The sequence below is a fragment of the Apus apus genome, chromosome 2 (assembly GCF_020740795.1).
Source record: "Apus apus isolate bApuApu2 chromosome 2, bApuApu2.pri.cur, whole genome shotgun sequence".
NCBI lineage: Eukaryota > Metazoa > Chordata > Aves > Apodiformes > Apodidae > Apus > Apus apus.
Genome location: NC_067283.1, coordinates 1,055,639 through 1,077,110, shown reverse-complemented (window position 1 = coordinate 1,077,110; position 21,472 = coordinate 1,055,639). Strand labels below are relative to the sequence as shown.

Below are 21,472 nucleotides of genomic sequence, written 5' to 3'. Positions count from 1 at the left end.
GCCAGGATCTCTGCCCCATGCCAGGATCCCTGCCCCATGCCAGGATCCCTGCCCCATGCCAGGATCCCTGTCCCATGCCAGGATCCCTGCCCCATGCCAGGATCCCTGTCCCATGCCAGGATCCGTGCCCCATGCTGGGACCCAAATCCCATGCCAGGATAAGTGATGCTTCCCTGCAAGGCCCCTCCTCTCCCCCTTCCCTGCTGGGTCTCCATGCCCAGGGGCCTGGGCCTGTTCTCAACTTCCTTCCAGGCTGGAATACAAGGGGAGAGCAGGTGGGAAAAGTCAGGATGTTCGGGCTTGTCCTAAAAGAAAACATTTTGATTTTTCATCCCCAGATGACACTGCACAAAGAGCTGAAGGAGCAAACCTGTTGGTTTCAAGGCCATCTCCTTGGGCCGGAGGAGCAGATTGGAATTGGTTTCCAGGTTTTCTTAGGAGGACAAAACAATCCTGCAAATAAGGTGAAAAAACCCACCAGCCCAGGCTCTGGCAGGGGCACTGAGATCGAGGAGAGGGCTCCTGGTGCCACCTGGAGCACGGGACTGCTCTGGGAAGGGCTGAGCTTGCAACCAGAGCCCGTCCAAAGGGGATTTATGCTCCTTGGAAGTTGAGGGAAACATCTTCTGCTTCCCACCAGCACGGGCTGCTCCTGTCCTTACCTGACACGTTACAAATGGCCACAGGACCAGGTCCAGCTGGGATGGGAAGCCCAGAGCAGGTACGGGTGGAAAAACGCTGGGTTTTGGGCAGGGAGCTCCCGGGCTGGGGCGGTTGGTGCGCGGAGATCTGCTGACATCTACAGGGCATTCCATGGAGAAGAGGCTGCGGCTCCACGGGGGACACATCTGCACCAGTTCCCTTTCCCAGGGAGGAAATGCAAATTAATCTGCAGGGCCCAGGTCATTAATAACCCACCACAAACAGCCCGGGGAGGTGAAGCCACGGCTGAACACTCACCTCCATGGTTGGCAGCTTTGGTGGTGGAGAAGCCAGCGCTGCCGTGAGTCCTTTCCATTCTTAAACACCCACCTGCTCTGCCCGGTGCTGAGGGTGTCCCCAGACAGCAGATCCACCCACGTTTCATGATGGACCTACAGGGCAGCATGACTTGATGGTCAAGAGTGCCCAGGACAAGGGTGAGAGCTGGAGCAGCTCTGCTCTGGAGCCAGGCTGGGAGAGTTGGGGTGTTCAGCCTGGAGAAGAGAAGGCTCCAGGGAGACCTGAGAGCACCTTCAAGTGCCTGAAGGGGCTCCAGGAAAGCTGGGGAGGGGCTTGGGACAAGGGCAGGGAGGGATGGGAGCAGGGGGATGGATGAAAAGTGGAAGAGGGAGATGGAGGTTGGCCATGAGGAGGAAATTCTTTGCTGTGAGGGTGGGGAGACCCTGGCCCAGGCTGCCCAGGGAAGCTGTGGCTGCCCCATCCCTGGCAGTGTTGAAGGGCAGGTTGGATGGGGCTTGGAGCAGCCTGGGCTGCTGGGAGGTGTCCCTGCCCATGGTTGGGACTGGATGATCTTTAAGGTCCCTTCCAACTCAAACCCTTCAGTGATTCTATTACATAATTTTCTATGATTCTCTCCAGCCCTCCCAGCATCTCCGGGGCCTCCTCTGGCCTCTCTCCAACAGCTCCGTGTCCTTCCTGTGCTGGGGACCCCAGAGCTGTTCCCAGCCCTGCAGGGGGGGCTCAGCAGAGCAGAGCAGAGGGGACAATCCCCTCCCTGGCTCTGCTGGCCATGCTGCGGGTGATGCAGCCGCAGCAAAGGTTCCCAGAGAAGACCCAGGGTCAGCTCAGCACCATCCCACCCCACTCACTCCCTCCACAGGACTTGGCATCACCCCAGGTTGCTCCACCCATGGTCCCAGCTCCAGCCAGGAGCTGTGCTTGACCTGATGTAGCTACAGCTGGGCCACCTCAAACTGACAGGAACAAAACCTGCTGCTCCCCATCCCGGGTAAGCCAAGGGGACAAGGACCAGTGAACAGTGGTCTGAAGTCCCTCCAGACATCAGGGAGATGATGTGAGCTGCCTCCACCCAGGCCTCTGCAGGACAAGTGACAACCTCTTCCACTGAAGGACTGTTTTATTAGGAAAAGATTTGTTAACAAACTTTGTAGATTACAAAACATCCAGAGGAGCAGGACACGCTGCACAACCTGGAGGGTGGGGAAACCTCAGGGAACAGAACAAACCTCACGTTATGCTCAGCTGGATGCAGAGGAGCCAACAGCTCCTGGGCCACACAGTCACTTCTGGGCATGGTCTGACCATGGATGTTCCCAAATACTCCCAGCCAGCTCTCCAGACTCTGTGTCCCTCGTGTAGCACTTACACCAGCTCTTCTGCAGAAAGGAGCACCTTGAAGAAGGCCTCTCTGCACAGGACCAGGAGCATCAGGCCCCTGAGCAATGATGGTGCCTCTCTGAGGGCTGCTCTTGGCTGTGTGGGCATCTTCTTGCTTACCCAGCAAGTCAGGGAAAGGTCAACTTGAATTCACTTTCTATTTTGCCCACATCTTCCTTCTTCTGAGTCCAGGCAGCCGAGGTTCAAGCTAACGTGGGTGTTTTTCCTGCTCCCATAAGCCCCTCATGGTCCCAAAAAGGTATCTGTGAAGTGCTGAACAGCCAGCCATAGTCCAAGAGAAGACAGCAGGGCTCCTTGGATCTGCCCCTCTCCTTCAGGCATGGTGGGATTCATGGGCTCCTGGCAAAGTGTTGGTGAGCAGCGTGTCCCAGCGAGGTGCCTCCACCCCAGAGCGGTGGGATCAGCCGTGCTGGAAGGGGCAGATCCACCCGGGGCTGCTGGCTGGAGCTCCTCAGTCAGAGTCACTTCCCTCCTGCTTTGCTGACCCCACAGCAGATGCCAGCTCCTCCTCCTGCCCCTTCAACCTCTCTCCTGCAAGGGACAAACAGCAGCAGCTTAGAGACACCAGGGAACCCACATGGTGAAGGACCCTCAAACCCACAAACCACCCTTCCCCGTCACACAAGCCAAATGTGTGTGTGCCCTCAGAGAAGACATTTGGGACCAACAGCTTCCCAGACCCTTTCAGGAGGGGGATCAAGCTCCATCAGCCTCTCCCTAGCACAACAACAAGGCACCAAGCTCCCAGTAAGGACCATGCAACCCCTCTGGAAGGACTGGTGGCCCCAGACGCCACCATCACGCACGGATCAGCTCGGCGATGGCTCTTTGTGTCCTCTTCTCCAGCTTCTCCAGCTTCTTGGCTACATCTCGCTTCAGATCCCTGGGGAGGAGAGTGACAATGTCAGAACAACTCCTGTCCCCAGGCAGGTGTGAGCACAGGGGTCACATTACACCTTTCCCAGTGGAAAAGCAAATCCTTCCATCTCCTGTGAGCGTGTTTCTGCCACCAGGGCAGCTCACGGGAAAACCAACCCCATGTCCAGAGCATCCCTTGTCACCAAGGCCACTGTGGTGACAAGCACCCCAAAGGAATCGGTGGAGTCTCAGCATTAGTAGGAAGGAGGAGGACAGCCCTGTGCCTTCTCTCCTTCAGCAGCAAGGCTGGGTTTCCCGTTTTTAGCACTTTTAACCCAGCCTGGACAACCTCGAGGTGATGGTAACCCACCACTGACACCCACACCCCTTTCCCAGGAGCAGGGCTCTGCAGGCACTCACCAGTCTGGTTTCCTGGGAGCCAGGTTTGCCAGATCCTAGGGAGGAAGAGGAGAACACCCCGTGAGAGCTGCAGGGGAGGCTGAAGCTTGGGCACAGAGGGATGCAGCTCCAAACATACGTACCACCTCCTCGATGATGGGCTGCGGCTTGGCGGCCTCCAGCTGGTCCTTCACCGCCTCTTCCACTAGGTGGGGGAACAGGACCAGCATCAGAGCAGCGACAGGACACAAGAGGGGACAAGGCACAGGGAAACCCACCAGAGCTCTGGGCTTGGTTCACAAAAGCTTTTCTAAAAGCCCATTTGAGCATTTTGGCCTTCAGAGCGTGGTCAAATACGAGCGAGTCCCTCCACCACCCAAACCCTTTTGGAGACTCCTAAAAATTGCCTTAATATGAGGAAAATGCTACAAACAGCAAGGGCAGCAAGAAGTCATAGAATCATAGCATGGTTTGGATGGGAAGGGACCTTAAAGCCCATCCAGTCCCCCCCCTGCATGGGCAGGGACACCTCCCACCAGCCCAGGCTGCTCCCAGCCCCATCCAACCTGCCCTTCAACACTGCCAGGGATGGGGCAGCCACAGCTTCCCTGGGCAACCTGGGCCAGGCTCTCCCCACCCTCACAGCCCAGAATTTCTTCCTCATGTCTAACCTAAGTCTGCTGGATTTGAGTCTTCTTGTTGTAAGACCCACAGGGACCAGCTGCTCCACAGGTGTTTAAACTGGAATTGGACTCACGGTGACTCATTTACGAGGCCACCACCTGAGACACCTTGAGACATCAAGCTCCAGACCTTACGTAAAAGTCTGCAGATATTGGGGTTAATGGCAAAGCAGGTGTGGAAAACAGCCCTCCAACCTTCACCTCAGGTGTCTGTGCATGGAGGGGGTTGTGGGCACCAGGGAGAACATCCCTGCTGGATGAATCCTGCTCCAGCAAGCAGATATGCCCAAGGCACATTTCACAGGAATCCACTGAGTCCCAGCTCCTCTGTCCTCCTCCAGCCCCTGCACCAAGTGCCCCAGGACAGACAGGCTGGTTACTCCAGACCTGAGCACTGCAGCTCCCAAGGGCTGGCAGAGAGCACAGGTTTTACTGGAAATGGTCAAAAATTCCCGTTCCCAATTCCAAACCCCAGGCTCGGGAAGAGTCAAGGGAAGTTTTAAACTTTTACCAAAAGGATGAAGAAAGTGCAGGGTGAACGTTTCTACCCACCAGATCTCTGCCCTGCTCCCAAAACCAGCCCTTTTCTTTAGGGCATTTTTTAAAGAGATCTATTCCAGGAGGACTCAGTATTTCAAGATGAAGGGACCTTCAACCCTTTGTCCTCCTCAGGAGCTGCTCTGTCCAGACATTTAATGCCAGAATCTTGGAAGGGTTTAGGTGGGAAGGGACCTTAAAGATCATCCAGTCCCAACCACGGGCAGGGACACCTCCCAGCAGCCCAGGCTGCTCCAAGCCCCATCCAACCTGCCCTTCAACACTGCCAGGGATGGGGCAGCCACAGCTTCTCTGGGCAACCTGGGCCAGGGTCTCACCACCCTCACAGTGAAGAATTTCCTCCTCATGTCCAACCTAAATCTCCCTCCTCCAGTTCTCATCCATTAGGGCTCAGCTCCTCTGAGGATCAGCCCTTGGGTTGGGGCTGGACTTGGTGTGCTCACACACCCCACTTGTGCAACACAGGGTGTGCAGTCCCCGGGGGCCAGAGGAAGATGATGAAGCATCAGGCTCCCACAGCTCCCACCACGGCTGCTCAGACATGCCAGCACCCTCTGGGGCTGCAGACATTCATCTCTGAGGACCTACCACCCTCACTCCCGCAAGCTGCTACCAGAACACCTCCCAGTGTCTTTTCCACCTTGGGCTGGAGCGAGCAGGAACACAGAGGTTGCCCAACTACCTGATCTGGGGGCAGAAAAGGTATCACCCATCCATTGTGCAGCACGCTGGCTGGTCACAAGAGTCCTCTGCTGGTTTATTTGTCCTCACAAGTGCTGCCTCCTTCCAGTTGTGAGACCCTGGCCCAGGCTGCCCAGGGAAGCTGTGGCTGCCCCATCCCTGGCAGTGTTGAAGGGCAGGTTGGATGGGGCTTGGAGCAGCCTGGCCTGCTGGGAGGTGTCCCTGCCTGTGACAGAAGGGTTGGACTAGATGGTCTTGAAGGTCCCATCCAACCCAATCCACGACTCTATGCTATAATTCTAGGATTCCCTCTCCACAGGCACCAGCACCACCTTTGGCAAAGCTTCTGCTTTTGTCCTCCCTTGTTTTACCTCCCACCCTCCTGCTTGTACCCACCTGAGACCGGCTTGGCTGGGGGCACCTTCCTCTTCTTCAGCTCCTCATCTTCAGGATCATAGTTTCGCAGTTTGAGCTCCCTGGGGAGGAAGGGGAGGAGAAGAGAGAGGTGAGACACGTCCAGGCTGCCCCAGATCGTGGGTTCTCACCAACAAGGGGCAAATCTGCATCCCTGGCAGTGACCTGCACGAGCCAGGAAAGAAAAGAGTCAACCAGGAGCTTGATACAATAAAGGTGATGTCTTGGCAAGTTTGAAGCTGCCTTGCAAAGCTCTGAACTCCAACCCAGCTCCCTGTGAGGTCTCAACCCAGTGACAGACTCTGGCTGGAACCACCAGAGGAGATCCATAATCAGGGGAAAAAAGGATCCCAGAAGGGTTGGCAGGAAGGACAGAGGGGGGAAAAAAAAGAGTATCTAGGGTAGAAGGTGGTTACTCAGTCACCAGAAAGACTTCCTGAAGTGCCAAGAGGGGTGCAGGTCAGCCACGTGGTGCAAATGAGGGCAGAAAATTCAGGATTCTGAGCAAACGGGTGGTAGAGTTGGCAGTGGGTGCCAAAAGAGGCAAAGGGTGAAGAAGCTACAGCCCAGAAGGAGTGAGAAGAGAAAGGTCATCAGCCAGATGCCCACATTCATCTGGTGTAACACCCAACCCTGGGGGTTCCCAGGAGCACAGCAGGAAGGTCCTACCCTTCCCACACCACACTGTCCCCTCTCCAGCTTTATCTACTTGCAAAGGGTCCAACTCACACCACGGCTGGTGCCACGGAGGTGGTGAGAGGATGTGGCTGGAGTTCAGCAAGACACAACTGAGAGAAATGAGAGCAGCAGACTGGAAACCAGGGCCTGGGCAGATTAGGAGACTTGCTGACACTTCTGGTGTAACCAAGCCCAGGTCCCCTCAGCACAACACCATGAAACAAGAACAACCCTCCAGCCCCAGCCAGAAAGGCAGTTCTTGTCAGGAAGGCTGATCTTGGATGATCTCGAAGGATCAAGTGGTTCTTTTTCTGGCAGATGAAGATGCCATCCCCAGTCACACAGAAGCCACCATTATCCCATGATTTTATGGACTTTGCTGCTAACCTGGGAGGCCAGGGGAGGAAAAGGAGCAGCTAATCCATCCAGGAGGTGAGAGGACATGAGGCTGTCACATCTGGCCACAGGCTGGCTCACCCTCACTGGAGAGGATTTATCTGACCAAGTGGCAGACCCTGCAGGATGCAAACCTGCAATACCTCTCAGACCTTCTGGTCTCCTTAGGTCCTGGTTAGGATTCACTTGCAGCTGAAAGGGAACCAAGGACAGACTCCCTAGGGTCACATCACCTAAAATAAGAGCTATGAGATAAGCAAGCTGTTCCTGTCAGTCCAGCAGGATGTTAACATTATATCTTGACAAGCAATATCTTAAAATCATTGTTCTGCAGGTGGGATGGGAGCTGCAGCTGCTCAGGCACCTCTGAGAGAGCCAAGAGGTTTGCTCTTTGCAGCAGAAGCTCCGTTTCAAGGGGCAAAAACTCTGGAGGTCTAGTTCTGCTACAAGAAGTGCCTCCAGCCCTTTGTAACGTTGCTGCAAGGCTCCAGCACCACCCGAGGAATACAAAAGGAAGAGGAACTGCAGTTTAAACCCACTCCCTGACACTCTTCCCACCTGGAGAAGCCCCCTTTTGGGTTGCAAACACAAGCCTTGCAGCCCAGTGTGGCTGCTGCTCCCAGGAGGTTCATCCACATGATTGAAAAAACAAAACCACAAGGCATAATTGGGCAGGTTCTGGCTGAAAGGGAATATGAGCCAGGGTGTGCCCAGGTGGCCAAGAAGGCCACCAGCATCCTGGCTTGTGTCAGCACTGGGGTGGCCAGCAGGAGCAGGGCAGGGATCATCCCCCTGGGCTGGGCACTGGGGAGGGGGCACCTGGAATCCTGGGCTCAGGGCTGGGCCCCTCAGGACAAGAAGGACATGGAGGGGCTGGAGCGTGTCCAGGGAAGGGCAAGGGAGCTGGGGAAGGGGCTGGAGCACCAGTCTGAGCAGGAGCAGCTGAGGGAGCTGGGGGTGTCCAGCCTGGAGCCAAGGAGGCTGAGGGGAGACCTGCTGGCTCTGCAGCTGCCTGAGAGGAGGTTGGAGCCAGGGGGGTCGGGCTCTGCTCCCCAGGAACAAGGGATGGGACAAGATAGATGGAACAACCTTAACGATTCTAACTCCTGAAAGCCCACCAGGGTGGCATGTTCCTGGTTTTGGGTCAGGAATGCCTCAAAGCCACGTTCTTGCTGGGGAAGAAGAAGAGATGTCAGCTTTTCTTGGAAGCAGGCAGGTTGGAAAGGGCAGGGGATGCAAAGAACCATCTCCATGCAGAACACAGGACACTCCAAGCTGTCCAAGGTGTCTGCCAGGTTGCTTATTTGCTTCACTCCTCCAGCCCCACAGGCTTTGTGGAGCAAACCCTGGGTTTTTCCAATTGATAAATGGATCTTTCAAAGCCTCCTGGTGAAACATCCACATGCTGATGCTCTTGTGTCAGGAGCACAGGGAATGGCTTTGCCAAGAAACATGGATTTCTTCAGATGTTGCAGCATCCCCACTCCTGAGTTACCATCACAACACAGCCCCTTGGGGCTGCAGCCACCAGATGGCTTCAAGGGCACCTTCCTATTTTTCTCTCTCTGAGAACAAGACTAAGGGCTGAGGAAAGCTGGCTAGGACATCTCATCTAGGAACTAGATGATCTTTAAGGTCTTATCTAACCCAAACCAGTCTGTGATTCCATCTAGATATGGTTCAACCTTTACTTGATTTTGAAGAAAAAGAAGAGAAGGCTCCAGGAAGACCTTGTAGCAGCCTTCCAGTGCCTGAGGAGAGCCTGTGAGAAAGCTGGGGGGGGGACTTTGGACAAGGGCAGAGAGTGAGAGGACAAGGGGGAATGGCTTTAAACTGGAGGAGGGGAGATTCAGGTTGGACATTAGGAGAAAATTCTGGGCTGTGAGGGTGGGGAGAGCCTGGCCCAGGTTGCCCAGAGAAGTTGTGGCTGCCCCATCCCTGGCAGTGTTGAAGGGCAGGTTGGATGGGGCTTGGAGCAGCCTGGGCTGGTGGGAGGTGTCCCTGCCCATGGCAGGGGGTTGGAACCTGATGATCTTTAAGGTCCCTTCCCACCCAAACTCTTCTATGACTCCTAGTGCTCCTGGAGGTGCATGAAGCAAGCAGACCCCAGCAGGACAGATCCTAGCAGAAGACCAGCAGCATTGCAGACCCTGCTTACTCCACCCAGGAGCAGAGGTAGGTGTCCTCCATGGTTCTTCACCTCTCCATCTCCCTCAAGCCCTCCAGGTTCCTTTGCTTAAATGTCTCTTGTGCTCCTCAGTGGTCTCCAACACCCAGATCCCAGACAACTACTTTGGAAGTGCCATGGTAGAGCCTTTCCATCCTTTGGAAGAAGATTAGAGAAGTCCTGGTTGTTCTCAGCCCTCTCTCAGTCATTTCAGGCTATTTCTTTCCCAAAGCCCTGGAGAAACACCATCTGATTTGAGAATGTGCTGCCCTCAGACCTTCCCAAGCTGCTCCAGAGCCCTTCTTTTCAGAGCCACCCCAACTTGCTTGAAACCAAATTTTCACATTGTCCTTTTAAAGAGGAACCAGCACATGAATTTTGTTTTATTTCTCTGCATCTCCAAAACCCACTTACTCCTGGGTGGTCCTGGGAAGCCACACTTGAACACATAAAGAAACCACTGCTCCAGAAGATTTGAGGGAGGTCCTTGAAGGAGTGGTAGTTTGGTGGACCCTGCTTTGCTCCATCACATGCTCCATGAGGGCAAGAAGGTTTGAAGGAGCAGGGACAAGGAGGCCAGACAACCAAGAACAATGCAGGAGATTTCAGCAGCAATCCAGGAGGTTTGGGGCCCAAGTTGGAGGGAGTTGGGCCTGAAGAACCCGAGAGAAGCAAGGACACTGGGGTACCTGAGGAACCATGTGGTGAAGGTGTCCTCTGGGGCAGCACTCAGATGCTCTTCAGGGGCAGCAAACACTTCTCTTCAAGGTGCCTCTTCCCTTTTCTGTTTCCAGTTGCAAACCACAGAGCAGAAGTCATTTTCAAGCTTCTCCTACAGGCCACCCAAGCTTTTTTGCCAGGGAAAATTCACTGCGTGGTGGGTTCAGCTGCCTGACACACGTCACTCTGCTTCCTGGTCTCTGGAGACCCCACGGAAAGAACCAGATTAAGAGCATCTGGGCAGAGATTTCAGGCTTGGGTTCTTGTACCCTCTCTGCTCCCCTCGGTCACCCCCCCACCCACCTGTAAAGCCACCCAGGACACAGGGGGTGCTGGGTGATCACCCATGGGTGCTGAGGGAAGCAGTGTGAGACTTTCCATACAACGACCCTCAAACCTGGCACAGATTTAATTCCACAGCTGCCCTTTTGTTTTTCTGTACTTTGCTTTCCTACCCAGCCTGTCCCCTTGGAGACACCTTTGACACCCGGGTGCTCCACTTGCTGCTGCAGCTCTCCTGGAGGCTTCCATACAGCTGCACTGGCTCAAACCCATGATCCCTGCACCTCCAGACTGCCTGACTGCACCCAGGGACCTTCTCAATGACCAAGATCCATACCAAGACCATCTGCATCTGCTCCAACTTCGAAACCAAGACAGGACTTTTGTGTCCTGAACACAGACTACGTTGGTCCAGGCTCTTCTTATATCCCTTGGTAGGACAGAGGTGTCTCCAACGCAGAGGTCCAGAGATGGTGTTTCATCAAGAGGACTAAGTCGTTGCTGTCATTCCTGGATTCCTCACCCAGGGCAGAAAAAGAGCAGGCAACAAGCAGAGGCAGAGACTCACCAGCCCCCACCCTCCAAGGAGGAATCTCCTTGCTGGGAGAGGGCTGCTCCTGCTCAAATAGCTGGGCATGCTGGAGCACGTCCTCCTCCCTGGGCGGCTGCCCAAAGGCACTCCAGGAATTCCAAAAACCAACCCAACTCCTCTAGCACACCAGGAGCCCCCAGACCCTGCCAAGGCAGCTGGCTCCTCAGGGATGTGCTCCTCAGGGGACTGCAGATGGGGAGAGACACATCCGCAGGTGTTGCAGGAGGAGGGATGCAAGAGAAGCTCTTCAAACACAGGAGGGTGTCACGGGGTTGTCTGGCCTCCCACGCTGCTCCACCAGGCAGCTGAGGGCTTTCCAGGTGGACACCAGCAACTTCCCCATCAGTAACAACAAAAGGGACAAAACCCACACACCAACCAGGCTGGTGGTGCAGCACCAGGAGCTGCTTGATGGGGTTTCTCCAGCTGGTGGTGGGTCAGAAACCACCCTGAAAGCTCAAGCCAAAAAAAGAGTCCCTGAAGGTAGGTGGGTAGCATCTAGATGACCACAGGACCTCAAGATCTCCCTAGACAGCCTCAAAACAGTGCCAAGCACAACTTGGCTGCAGCTCTGCTCCTCAACGACCATGTTCAGATCTGTTGTCTCAGCACAGAGCCAGAACAAGGTCTGTGAAGAAGATGATGGAATCCCAGATTGGTTTGGGTTCAAACTGACCTTAAAGATCATCCAGTCCCACTCCCTGCATGGGCAGGGACACCTCCCACCAGCCCAGGTTGCTCCAAGCCCCATCCAACCTGCCCTTCAACACTGCCAGGGATGGGGCAGCCACAGCTTCCCTGGGCAACCTGGGCCAGGCTCTCCCCACCCTCACAGCCCAGAATTTCTCCCTCACATCTCAGCTCCAGCTCCCTCTGCCAGCTGGAAACCCTTCCCCCTGCTCCCATCCCTCCCTGCCCTTGTCCCAAGCCCCTCCCCAGCTTTCCTGGAGCCCCTTCAGGCACTGGAAGGTGCTCTCAGGTCTCCCTGGAGCCTTCTCTTCTCCAGGCTGAACACCCCAGCTCTCCCAGCCTGTCTCCAGAGCAGAGCTGCTCCAGCCCTTGGATCATCTGAAGCTCAGGGTTACACATAGTTGTGCACCACCACACCAAGAGCTCTCCCACAGGCAGATCAGTTGGAGATGGGTCACATTCAACACCCAAAATGTGGTTTGGTTACAGCAGGGATGCCTGCCCAGCCACGACTACTGAAGAAGAACAGACTGGGAAGATGCTGGGAACTCACAGCCAAGGGTTGGGTAGGAAGGGCTAAAGTTTTACCTTTGGTTGCACCAACCTTGCTCCCTGCTGCTGGGGAATGGGCAGAAGGACAACCAGCCCATCCGAGGCAGAGCCAGGATCACCAGGCACCCACTGAACTCATCAACAGCCTCTGTTAGGAGGGTGCAGCCAAGTTTCAGACTAGATGAAGCTTCATGGGATCTTCCTGACAAAGTAAATCATCTCTCAGATATCTCCTCCAGAGATGGGCACAGGTCTAACCAGAGGGAAGGTTCACAGCACCTTCACAGCCCTGGAGGGAAGAAAAGCTCTGCACTGGATCCAGAAACAAGCATTTCCAGGAGGGAGGCCAGATCCTTCCAGCTCCTAAATCTCCTCACCCAGTACCTCATTTTTTGGTCCACCAGCCAGGTGGTCCCATCCATTTAAACTCCTGTTTTCCCTTGTTCAGCACCAACAAAAGGTGTCATTCTATAGCCCTGCCCACCTCCTCCTGCCAACCACTTCCCAGCTGAAGGGGGGGGGACTCTTGGTCCCTGGAGATGTGGGCTGGTGATGGACCCTGACTCCATGAGGACAGTGTCCACCAGGACCAGCCACCAGTAATAAACAGGTTCAGCTGTCCACAAAGATGATGAAACACACCGTGTGCTCTCAGCTCAGCCTACACACTAACACTGCTCTCTCCCATATTTCATTATTATTATTATTATTAATTTTAAACTCTTCCATCAAGGTCTCCACGCCCCAGGACAGGAGGAAGCCCAGCAGTTATCCTTACTACTGCCTTGGCTGCCCTGCCAAGCTTGACCCAACACTGAGCAGCCTTGCTGCCTTCTTTTTATGTAATTATTTGTGTGTGTGTGGAGAGATTAAAAAAACATCACAAAACAAAGTGGTTCTGACCTGCCCTGGGAAATTCTTCCCACAGCACCAGGAGGGATCTCGTTTCCCAACCTCTGCCTCCCCCAGCTCCTCCCAGAAATTCACCTTTGCAAGTGGCAAGAGCACAGAGCTGTAATTTCTGTCATTTTCAGGGCTAAGTGTCAAAACACCAGCAGCTGATGAGCAGCAGCTCCTTGGAGCTTCATTTCTAGCCAAGCTGGAGGTTATTTCCCTGCCCCCCCCCCCCCCCCTCCAAGCCCCACCTGGGCTTTTTATTCCCACTTTTAACACCGCTGCCTCTGCTTCCAGAACTGCAGCCCAGCTTCCAAGCTCAAAGCTTCCCCCCTCCCTGTGGGATGACAGTGCCAGTCTCCAGCCAGCCCTGCCTTTATCCAGCAGATCCTCAAGCCCCAAACCAGCTGCTTTTCCCAGGGGGAAGTAAAACGGAAGGGCCAAATTCCACCCACACCCTGTTCCTTGCAAAGGCGGATCAGGGCCGGGAGGTGTTTCCTGGTCAGTGGGGCCGAGCATTAATTGTTTAAAAAAAATAAATAAAAGCAAAATAATAAAATCCAAATAACCTCAGCTCTTTGCAATTCCAGCCCTGATCTCCTCTGAGAGCTGGGATCAGAGATAGGCTGGAGGTGAACATGCTGGGAGTGTTTTCACAGAGGGCTTCGTCAGCACTTGCTCCTGCCGTGGTGGCTCACGGGGTGAGAGATAAAAACAAGGAACTAGAGGGGGGGAAAAAATAAAGAAAGGAAAAAAAAAAAAAAGATAATAAAGGGGGAGGGTGGGGAGATGTGAGTCAATCAGACAAAAAAAACAGGAAGCTGCCAAAAAGTGTCTCACCACACAGGCAGTGTGAAAATATGAGTGAAGGCAGTGGTGGCTCTGTCCTTCCTTGGGGGGGTAAAGGCTGGGCTGTGGGGCAAGGTGCAGCTGCAGGGATAAGGAGGAACCAGCCTGCAGCCAAAGCCCAGGGTGCTGCCCATCTTCTCAGGCAGGCCCTGCAGCTCAAGCCTGGGTGCAGACCACAGGATTATTGCTTGAAGCACTGAGTTTCCCCTCCCCACGTCGTGCTGTGGGTGGTTTTCAGCTCCAGGGAGCAGCACGGCTATTGAGATGCTTGTCTGGGGTGAGGGAGTGGTTTGCAGGGGAAGCAAACCTCAGTCACCACGACCTGTTGAGACACTGCAACAGGTTGCCCAGAGAAGCTGTGGCTACCCCATTTCCTGGAAGTGTTCCAGGACAGGTTGGATGGGGCTTGGAGCAACCTGGGCTGATGGGAGGTGTCCCTGCCCATGCAGGGAGGTTGGATGATCTTTAAGGTCTCTTCTAACCCAAACTCTTCTATGATTCTATGACCTCTCATTTGCCAAAATCAGGGTAAACACCAGTGGATGATCTCATCTCACCTTCTGCCAACAGTGTCCAGCAATTCCCCTTTTCCAAAGGGCCGAGGAAGTTCAGCCAGGTTATTGGGGAAATGAAAAGCTAAGACAAAATCAGGTTATGGGCTCAGCAGCCTTCACCAGCTTGGTGAAACTGCACATCCAGCATGTCCAGGAAAAGGACACTCCCCAAGTAAAGCAAAAGCTCAGAACCATCTCCAGCCATATTTGTGATTCAAACATTTCCTGAAGAGCAGACCTTGCTCTCATTTGCCTTGCAAAGTTACCTCTGGATCCCAACAAAATCTGGTGTGGTTGGAGAGGCTAACAAAGAGCTAAAGATTTCTGCAGGAAAATCAATCTGGAGAGCACCCTTTTTGCCCCAAAAGCCGCCTCCCCAAAGGCATCACTCCCAGGTCTGTCACAGAAGCCCTGTGCCCACATCTGCAGGGAGGTTCAAGCAGCAGTACCAACCTGGCAAAAGATGGGAGTTCCTACTCAACACCTTCCCTCTCTCCATAGAACAAGAGGAGTGTGTCCAGGGAACGGCAAGGGAGCTGGGGAAGGGGCTGGAGCACCAGTCTGAGCAGGAGCAGCTGAGGGAGCTGGGGGTGTCCAGCCTGGAGCCAAGGAGGTGAGGGGAGACCTGCTGGCTCTGCAGCTGCCTGAGAGGAGGTTGGAGCCAGGGGGGTCGGGCTCTGCTCCCCAGGAACAAGCCCTGGGACAAGAGGAACCGGCCTCAAGTTGTGCCAGGGGAGGCTGAGGTTGGATCTGGGGAACAATTCCCTCCTGGAAAGGGTTGCCAGGCCCTGGCCCAGGCTGCCCAGGGCAAGGGGGGAGTCCCCATCCCTGGAGGAGTTTCCAAGCCCTGGAGATGGTGCTGAGGGACATGGGGCAGAGGTGGCCTTGGCAGGGCTGGATTAAGGGTTGGATTTGATGACCGTAAAGGTCTTTTCCAACTAAACCAATTCTCAGTCTCTAACTGCAGCAAAGTTTCAAGGGCAGCTCCCAGAGGCAGGGGGAGGCTTTTTGCTGAACCTGCCACCAGAGGAGAGCTCACAAACAAGTGGAAAAAGTGATTTGCCAACTCGAGAGCAGTGACGTGGAAGACTTGGTAAGAAATTACAGCACTTCTGAAGCACTCCAGGCTGCTCGGCGGGGGCTATAAAGAAGCACTCCCCAACCTGAAAGTCAGTCAGAGTAGAAAAACAATAGTTATGGGGTTTTTTCAGAGATTTTAGTGGACCAATTCAGAAGTGTGGGAGCAGGAGGGCATTGCTGCTAGCTCAATGCAAGCTCGTGGTGTTGTAAAGACAACCCCAGTCTGAAGCTCCTCATCACAGGACAAGAGGAAATGGGCTCAAGTTGTGCCAGGGGAGGTTTAGATCAAATATTAGAAAGAATGTCTTCACTGAAAGGGTAATTAAAGACTGGCACAGGCTGCCCAGGGACGTGGCTGAGTGTCTGTGCCTGAAGGTGTTGAAGAGATGTATAGACGTGGTGCTTGGGAATATGGTTTAAGCACTGGACATGGGAGAGCTGGGTTAATGGTCGGTAGAGTTGGGTTATGGTTGGACTCGATAATCTTAAAGGCCTTTGTCCAACCAGGATTCTGTGGTCAGAGGCCACCACAGGCTGCATCACCTCTCCACACAGCGTATCGAGTAGCAGGGCTGGGGAGCAAGAGCTGTTTATTCATTATTCATCATCATTTCCAAGATCTCCAGCTCCTGTTTCAGCTTCAACCCAGACCTTGTGCTTTTTCCCTGCACAAAACCCAACCACAGTGCCTACAGAGAAAGTTCAGCCTTGGAGGTGGCTCTCCAGAACCACACCCAAACCTCAAATCCACATGGGCAGTTCTCAAGAAGAAATGCTTTTTTTTTGGTGGGAGTTATTCCCAGGAAGCAGCAAGGATTTTGCTCTACTTTCTCAGCAGAGCACACATGCTCACCTCCCACAGAGGAGGTTTCTAGCCCGTAAAACGATGAGAAAAAGGGCACATCCTGCATCTTCAAACCAAATTTCACCCCCTCTGAGGAGGTGAAAGGAGACCTGACGGTGTTTTTACCAGCAGGAAACCAACTGCAGAGTCAGCTGCTCCTGCCAGGAGCGACACTCTGTCTCGGTTAGGTTTGTGCACTCATTTTCTGGTGCTAAGAGAGAAGAGTTGAACAGCCACGTGCACCCAGCAGGCTTCCATTCATGGAAAAATAAAACCCACTTCAAATCATCCACGTGCAGGGGACAGAGATGCAGCAGTGGCTGCCGAATTTCAAGGAGCCCAAAGTGCCCCCAACACCTCTGATGGCACCACCTTCCCCTCACTGCCCCCCTAAACACTGCAGGTCAGCCCCAGCCTCTTCCTCTTCATTCCCCCATCCTCAGATCATTTACACTGTGAGATCAAATTCACACTTAAAAAAAAAAAAAACACACACACACACCAAGAAATTGCAGGTTAGGAGGCAAGGAAAGATCCTAATTAGCAAACAAAGAGAGTAGCACCTGAACAACACGCACACGAGAGACAAGTGGGAATAAATAAATAATTACTTGTGCTTGACGGTCTCCTCTTCGTCATCTTCTTTGAGCGGCTTGCTCTCAGGTTCACCACTGTCCTTACTCTGAAAGGAGGAGAAGTTGATCTGTCAGGCCTTGGTCTCTCTGGAAACGACAGAGAGCAACCAGCAGCCCAGAAAGCCTCCCAGAAGGCACAGGGCAAACAGCCACCCTGCAGCTCCGAATGGCTTTTCAATTACGACACCTTTAAATTAAGCCTGTTTTCATTTCTCTCCCTTTTAGTATTCTGCCTGTACAGATAAACAAGCATAAGAGCAGTGAAGGAAAATTAAATTTTCCTCTCTCTCAGCATTGAGATCCCCCTTATTACTGGTAATTGCATCAATCCAGAGAGCAAATAGCACCTTGCAATCAATAACAGAGCTCCAAAACCTCGTCCCGTGTTTGAATTGTCACCTCTAGCCAAATGGCAGAGCCAAAGGAGATCAGGACACTGAGCACAACAGAGGACTACCAGCAGCCACCTGCCCTTCACCCTGCCCCTGTGGCAGGGTCCTGAAGGTAAATCCTGTGCTACCAGATCCAGAAGAAAGAATGTTATCGCTTTGGTTGAAGGGAATCATGTGCAGGGAGAAGAGACAAAGACTTGGGAAGGGAGCAAAGCCACGCTCAGCTGGCTGGTGATGCAGATCACCTGCAAAAGTCCAGGGAGCTCCTGAGGTCTGCAGGCAACACACAGGACCCTTTTTTTTCTCCTAACTAATCATTTTGGATGTTTTATCAGGCTGTGAAACAAGCTTGTAGAAATCCAGCAGCCATCAGCAGACCAAAAGGTCCCATCTCAGCGCCAGCAGCACCGGGCAGCAGCAGAAATCAAACTTCTCCTTAACAGGCTGTTCCAGTACTGCAAAGAGGCTCATTTTGCATCATCCAGACACTGGCACTAACAGCTTATTACTTGAGTCACCAATTATATTTATTACTCAGACAGACACAGATATCAAACATTAACAATACTGAGCTGGAAAGGAGGTTGTTTGGTTCTCACAACAATTAACTATCTTCATTCAACCTCTGAACCAAGCAGGCTCCCTGGCAAACACATCTGCCCCTATTTTGCTATGTATTGTTACAGCAAACGTGATGAATGAACCATTTCCTTGGAAGCTGTTGCTTTTCTCATCAAACTCCCTCCCTCATCCTCCAAATGAAAAGCAAAATGTGGCAGCTCTGGCTGATTACACTTTTATTTCCACGAGTGTGGCCGGTTCCAGGACCATTACCCAAGTTACCTGGTAATGAACACACAGCATTTGTATTATCTGGCTACAATTCACATTGCCACAAAGGCACAGGGGGTTGTGCCAACATTCCTCTCTGCCCTTCAACAGGAACAGCTCAGAGACCAGAGAAATTAGATTCAAAAAATGTCCTTTCGTCACGCCGCAAAGGTCCTTTCCACCCGATTCAAAGAGACGAAGCCCTCTAGGTCAGTCTGTTCTAAATCCTTTTTCAACCCTGAAGCAGGTTCATGTCTCACTTTGGAAAGCTGGTTATAACCAGAACAGGACCAGCATCACTTTCAGAGCAGAAATTACTCCTGAGCAGTCACTTGCTCTGTTAAAAGCCTCTCTGGAGAGTTCAGATATCGAGTAGCCAACTTCAGGATACCAACATTATTTACCAGCTAAACTTTATTCCCAACCTCTGACAGGACTAGAAAGGTTCCCCTAGTCAAAAGCTGACTTATCATGCACATCTTGACCATATGAACTTTAAAACTCCCTTCTGTGACCTGGATTAAAAATTAGATGGTGTGCAAACAGGGAGAAGAGCCAGGAAACAGCTCAGCTCTGGTTCAGGCTCATCAGTGACCGGAGCTGTTCAGCTTCAGCTCCTGATCAAAGGGCAAGAAAAATGGTCCTATCTTTTCAGAAAGAAAAAAAAAAAAAATCCCTCCTAAAACAAATATTTAGTTCAGTTTTAACTCCCTGTCTGTGATTTTATTTTTAAGCCCATAGTAACCTTGTGATACCTGCACAGACATTTCTTGGTCAATAAAGGTCACGAGCTTGGCTGGTAAGAGTCCAAGGCCACCTGCTGTAGCTTTCTGGTGTGCTGGGTAATGCTCAGACACCTTTCAATCCACGTTATTTAAAGTTGTGGGAAGTACCTTCTTGCACTCTAAGTCCTTTCATCTCTTCACACTTCCAGCACAGAGCCTGAATTCCCCTCATTCTTGCTTGAAGCTTATCCAGGAGGGTAAGAAGCAGGTTCTGAAAACCTAAAGAGATATTTGGCAAAACTATTCACACCAAGCTGTGCTTGCTCTTCCCACCACAAGCCTGAGCTCTGTGCAGCACTGCAAATCTTTCTTTTCCCTCTATGGCTGAAATAATTTGATTCTGAAATCCCACCACTCTTCTAAAACTTGCCCCAAATCCCCAATTCCAATTTATTGGGTTACCACTCAAATGTGGTAAAGGCGTGGGGATATTCCTAGAAAAATCAAGCACATCACCAGCAAATGCAACTTCATTAAACAAATCCTGTAGTGCCTTAAACCAGGGATTTTTTCTCTGCTACAGCTCTCCTTGTAGCCCCTTCTCAGAGGGATGTTATGAGCTGGAAAGAACAACATATGGTCCCTCCAGTACTTCACAGAATCATGGAATGATTTGGGCTTGAATGGACCTTCAAAATCATCCAGTTCCAACCCCTCAGCCATGGGCAGGGACACCTCCCAGCAGCCCAGGTTGCTCCAAGCCCCATCCAACCTGCCCTTCAACACTGCCAGGGATGGGGCAGCCACAGCTTCCCTGGGCAACCTGAGCCAGGCTCTCCCCACCCTCACAGCCCAGAATTTCTCCCTCACATCTCAGCTCCAGCTCCCTCTGCCAGCTGGAAACCCTTCCCCCTGCTCCCATCCCTCCCTGCTCTTTTCCCAAGCCCCTCCTCAGCTTTCCTGGAGCCCCTTCAGGCACTGGAAGGTGCTCTAAGGTCTCACTGGAGCCTTCTCTTCTTCAACTTTCCCTGTTCCCTGTAAGGGAACAGGGAAGAGGTCCCTGGATAATGACTGCAAGACAGTTGGAGGAGATGGTGTAACTGCCTGTTACCATTTCCAGCCTGTGCATCACTCTAATGCCCTCAAAACTATACTCCCTGCCATCACCAGGTCCCACCAGACAGATCAACAAGTGGAACACAAAGGAGGTATGAGATGGATGCCTGAAGTCAGGCTTTTCCCTCCCTAGCAAGAGAAATTAGTGCTGGTTCCCCGTTTGCAACACCACCTGTGAACATGATTTTGGTTTCATTAGCAGGGTGACAAAACCCCCAGCCATGGGGCAGAGGTGGCCATGGGACCACAAGCAGCACCGTGAGCCCTCACAGCTCTGCAAAGAGACAGCTTGTCACCAAAAAAAAATATAAAAAAAAAATAGGGAGGTTTCTAGAGCAATCAGAGGAAGATCACTGCTCCTCCTCTGCTTGCTGAGTTTTTTCAGCCTGTGTTCCCAGCCAGGCTGCACTCGCTGCCCTCCCCTCCCTGCCCACAGCTTTACCACCAGGGCTTCCTGTGCAGCCTCCAGGCGAGCTGAAATTCAAAAAAAAAAAAAAAAAAAGCAGTTGTAAGAGGACAGCAGCTACTCCAGACGTTGCACGGAGGGAGCTGTCACGGGTTTCTAAATATACGCAGAAACTGTGGTTGATTCAAAGCGCTTCTTGATGGGTTTTGGCTCAGCAGGCAGCGAGCGGGCTGCCCGGCTAGCAGCACCCAGCCAGGCTTTGGAGAACATCCCTCCTCTGCTCTCCACACTTCCTCACCCGAAATCCTGTGGTTTTCTGCTGCATAAGAAAGTTGAACTTTCAATTGCTCTGGCAGAAAGAGGCAATGAAAGCGCCTGCAGCCTGACGAGACTGACCGCGCACAACGGCAGCAGGAGGTGGGAGGGGAAGGACTGAGCTGGTGGTCGCAGCAGCTTGATCTGGATCTCCCCTCAGACAGAGATCACTCCTCCTCCTTGAGGATCATCTTAAGAGATCATTCCTCCCCCGTGAGCGCCAGAGATGCACCCTATCACTTGGCAATGCCCCCGGCTTTGGCTAGCAACAGAAAAGTTTCAGCATTACAAGCTCCACCTGCATCCCCTGCACTCCCCAAGCAGCTACTCAGAGAATACCCTGGAATTATACTCAAAACTAACAGGCTCCACTGGATAACACAGCCAAATGCCTCAGGGAATGGCCACCAGAAATCCCTAGGGTATCCACAAAGAGCCAAAACGCTGCCAGGCCCTCCTGTCCTCACGTGCAGGCCCAGCATCACCTGCAGGGCTGCATCCATCAGCGCCAAAAAGTAAGAGATCATGAAGAGATGTTGCCTCCTCGTTTACAGCAACTTGCCCGAGTGCACCTGGGAGACGATGGTACTTGGAGAGCCACTAAAAACTAGAGGGAAAGAAGGGGAATAATGTTCTCTTGATAACTCTGCTTGGGCAGAAGTGGGTGACTGGTTGCCCTGGCAAGGAGGGTTTGCAGCAACATCGTCCTGTGCAGAGCAGCTGCAGGAAGGTGGAGGAGATTCCCTCTCCAGCCACTCCTGCAGGAGCAGAACCTGAAACCCCCCAGCAGACAGGGAGCC

The 21,472-nt window shown here is 53.0% G+C and overlaps 1 protein-coding gene across 1 annotated transcript; it reads right to left on the bottom strand.

Moving 5' to 3' along the window:
* Positions 1-2,062: 2,062 nt before the first annotated feature.
* Positions 2,063-21,175, bottom strand: CCDC12 (coiled-coil domain containing 12). The gene is made up of 7 exons (XM_051612743.1): positions 21,140-21,175; positions 16,864-16,934; positions 5,937-6,016; positions 3,762-3,823; positions 3,640-3,674; positions 3,168-3,244; positions 2,063-2,892 (listed from the first exon to the last, which is right to left on the bottom strand). The coding sequence occupies exons 1-7, from the start codon at positions 21,173-21,175 to the stop codon at positions 2,813-2,815; spliced, it is 441 nt and encodes a 146-aa protein (XP_051468703.1). The 3' UTR covers positions 2,063-2,812.
* Positions 21,176-21,472: the final 297 nt, after the last annotated feature.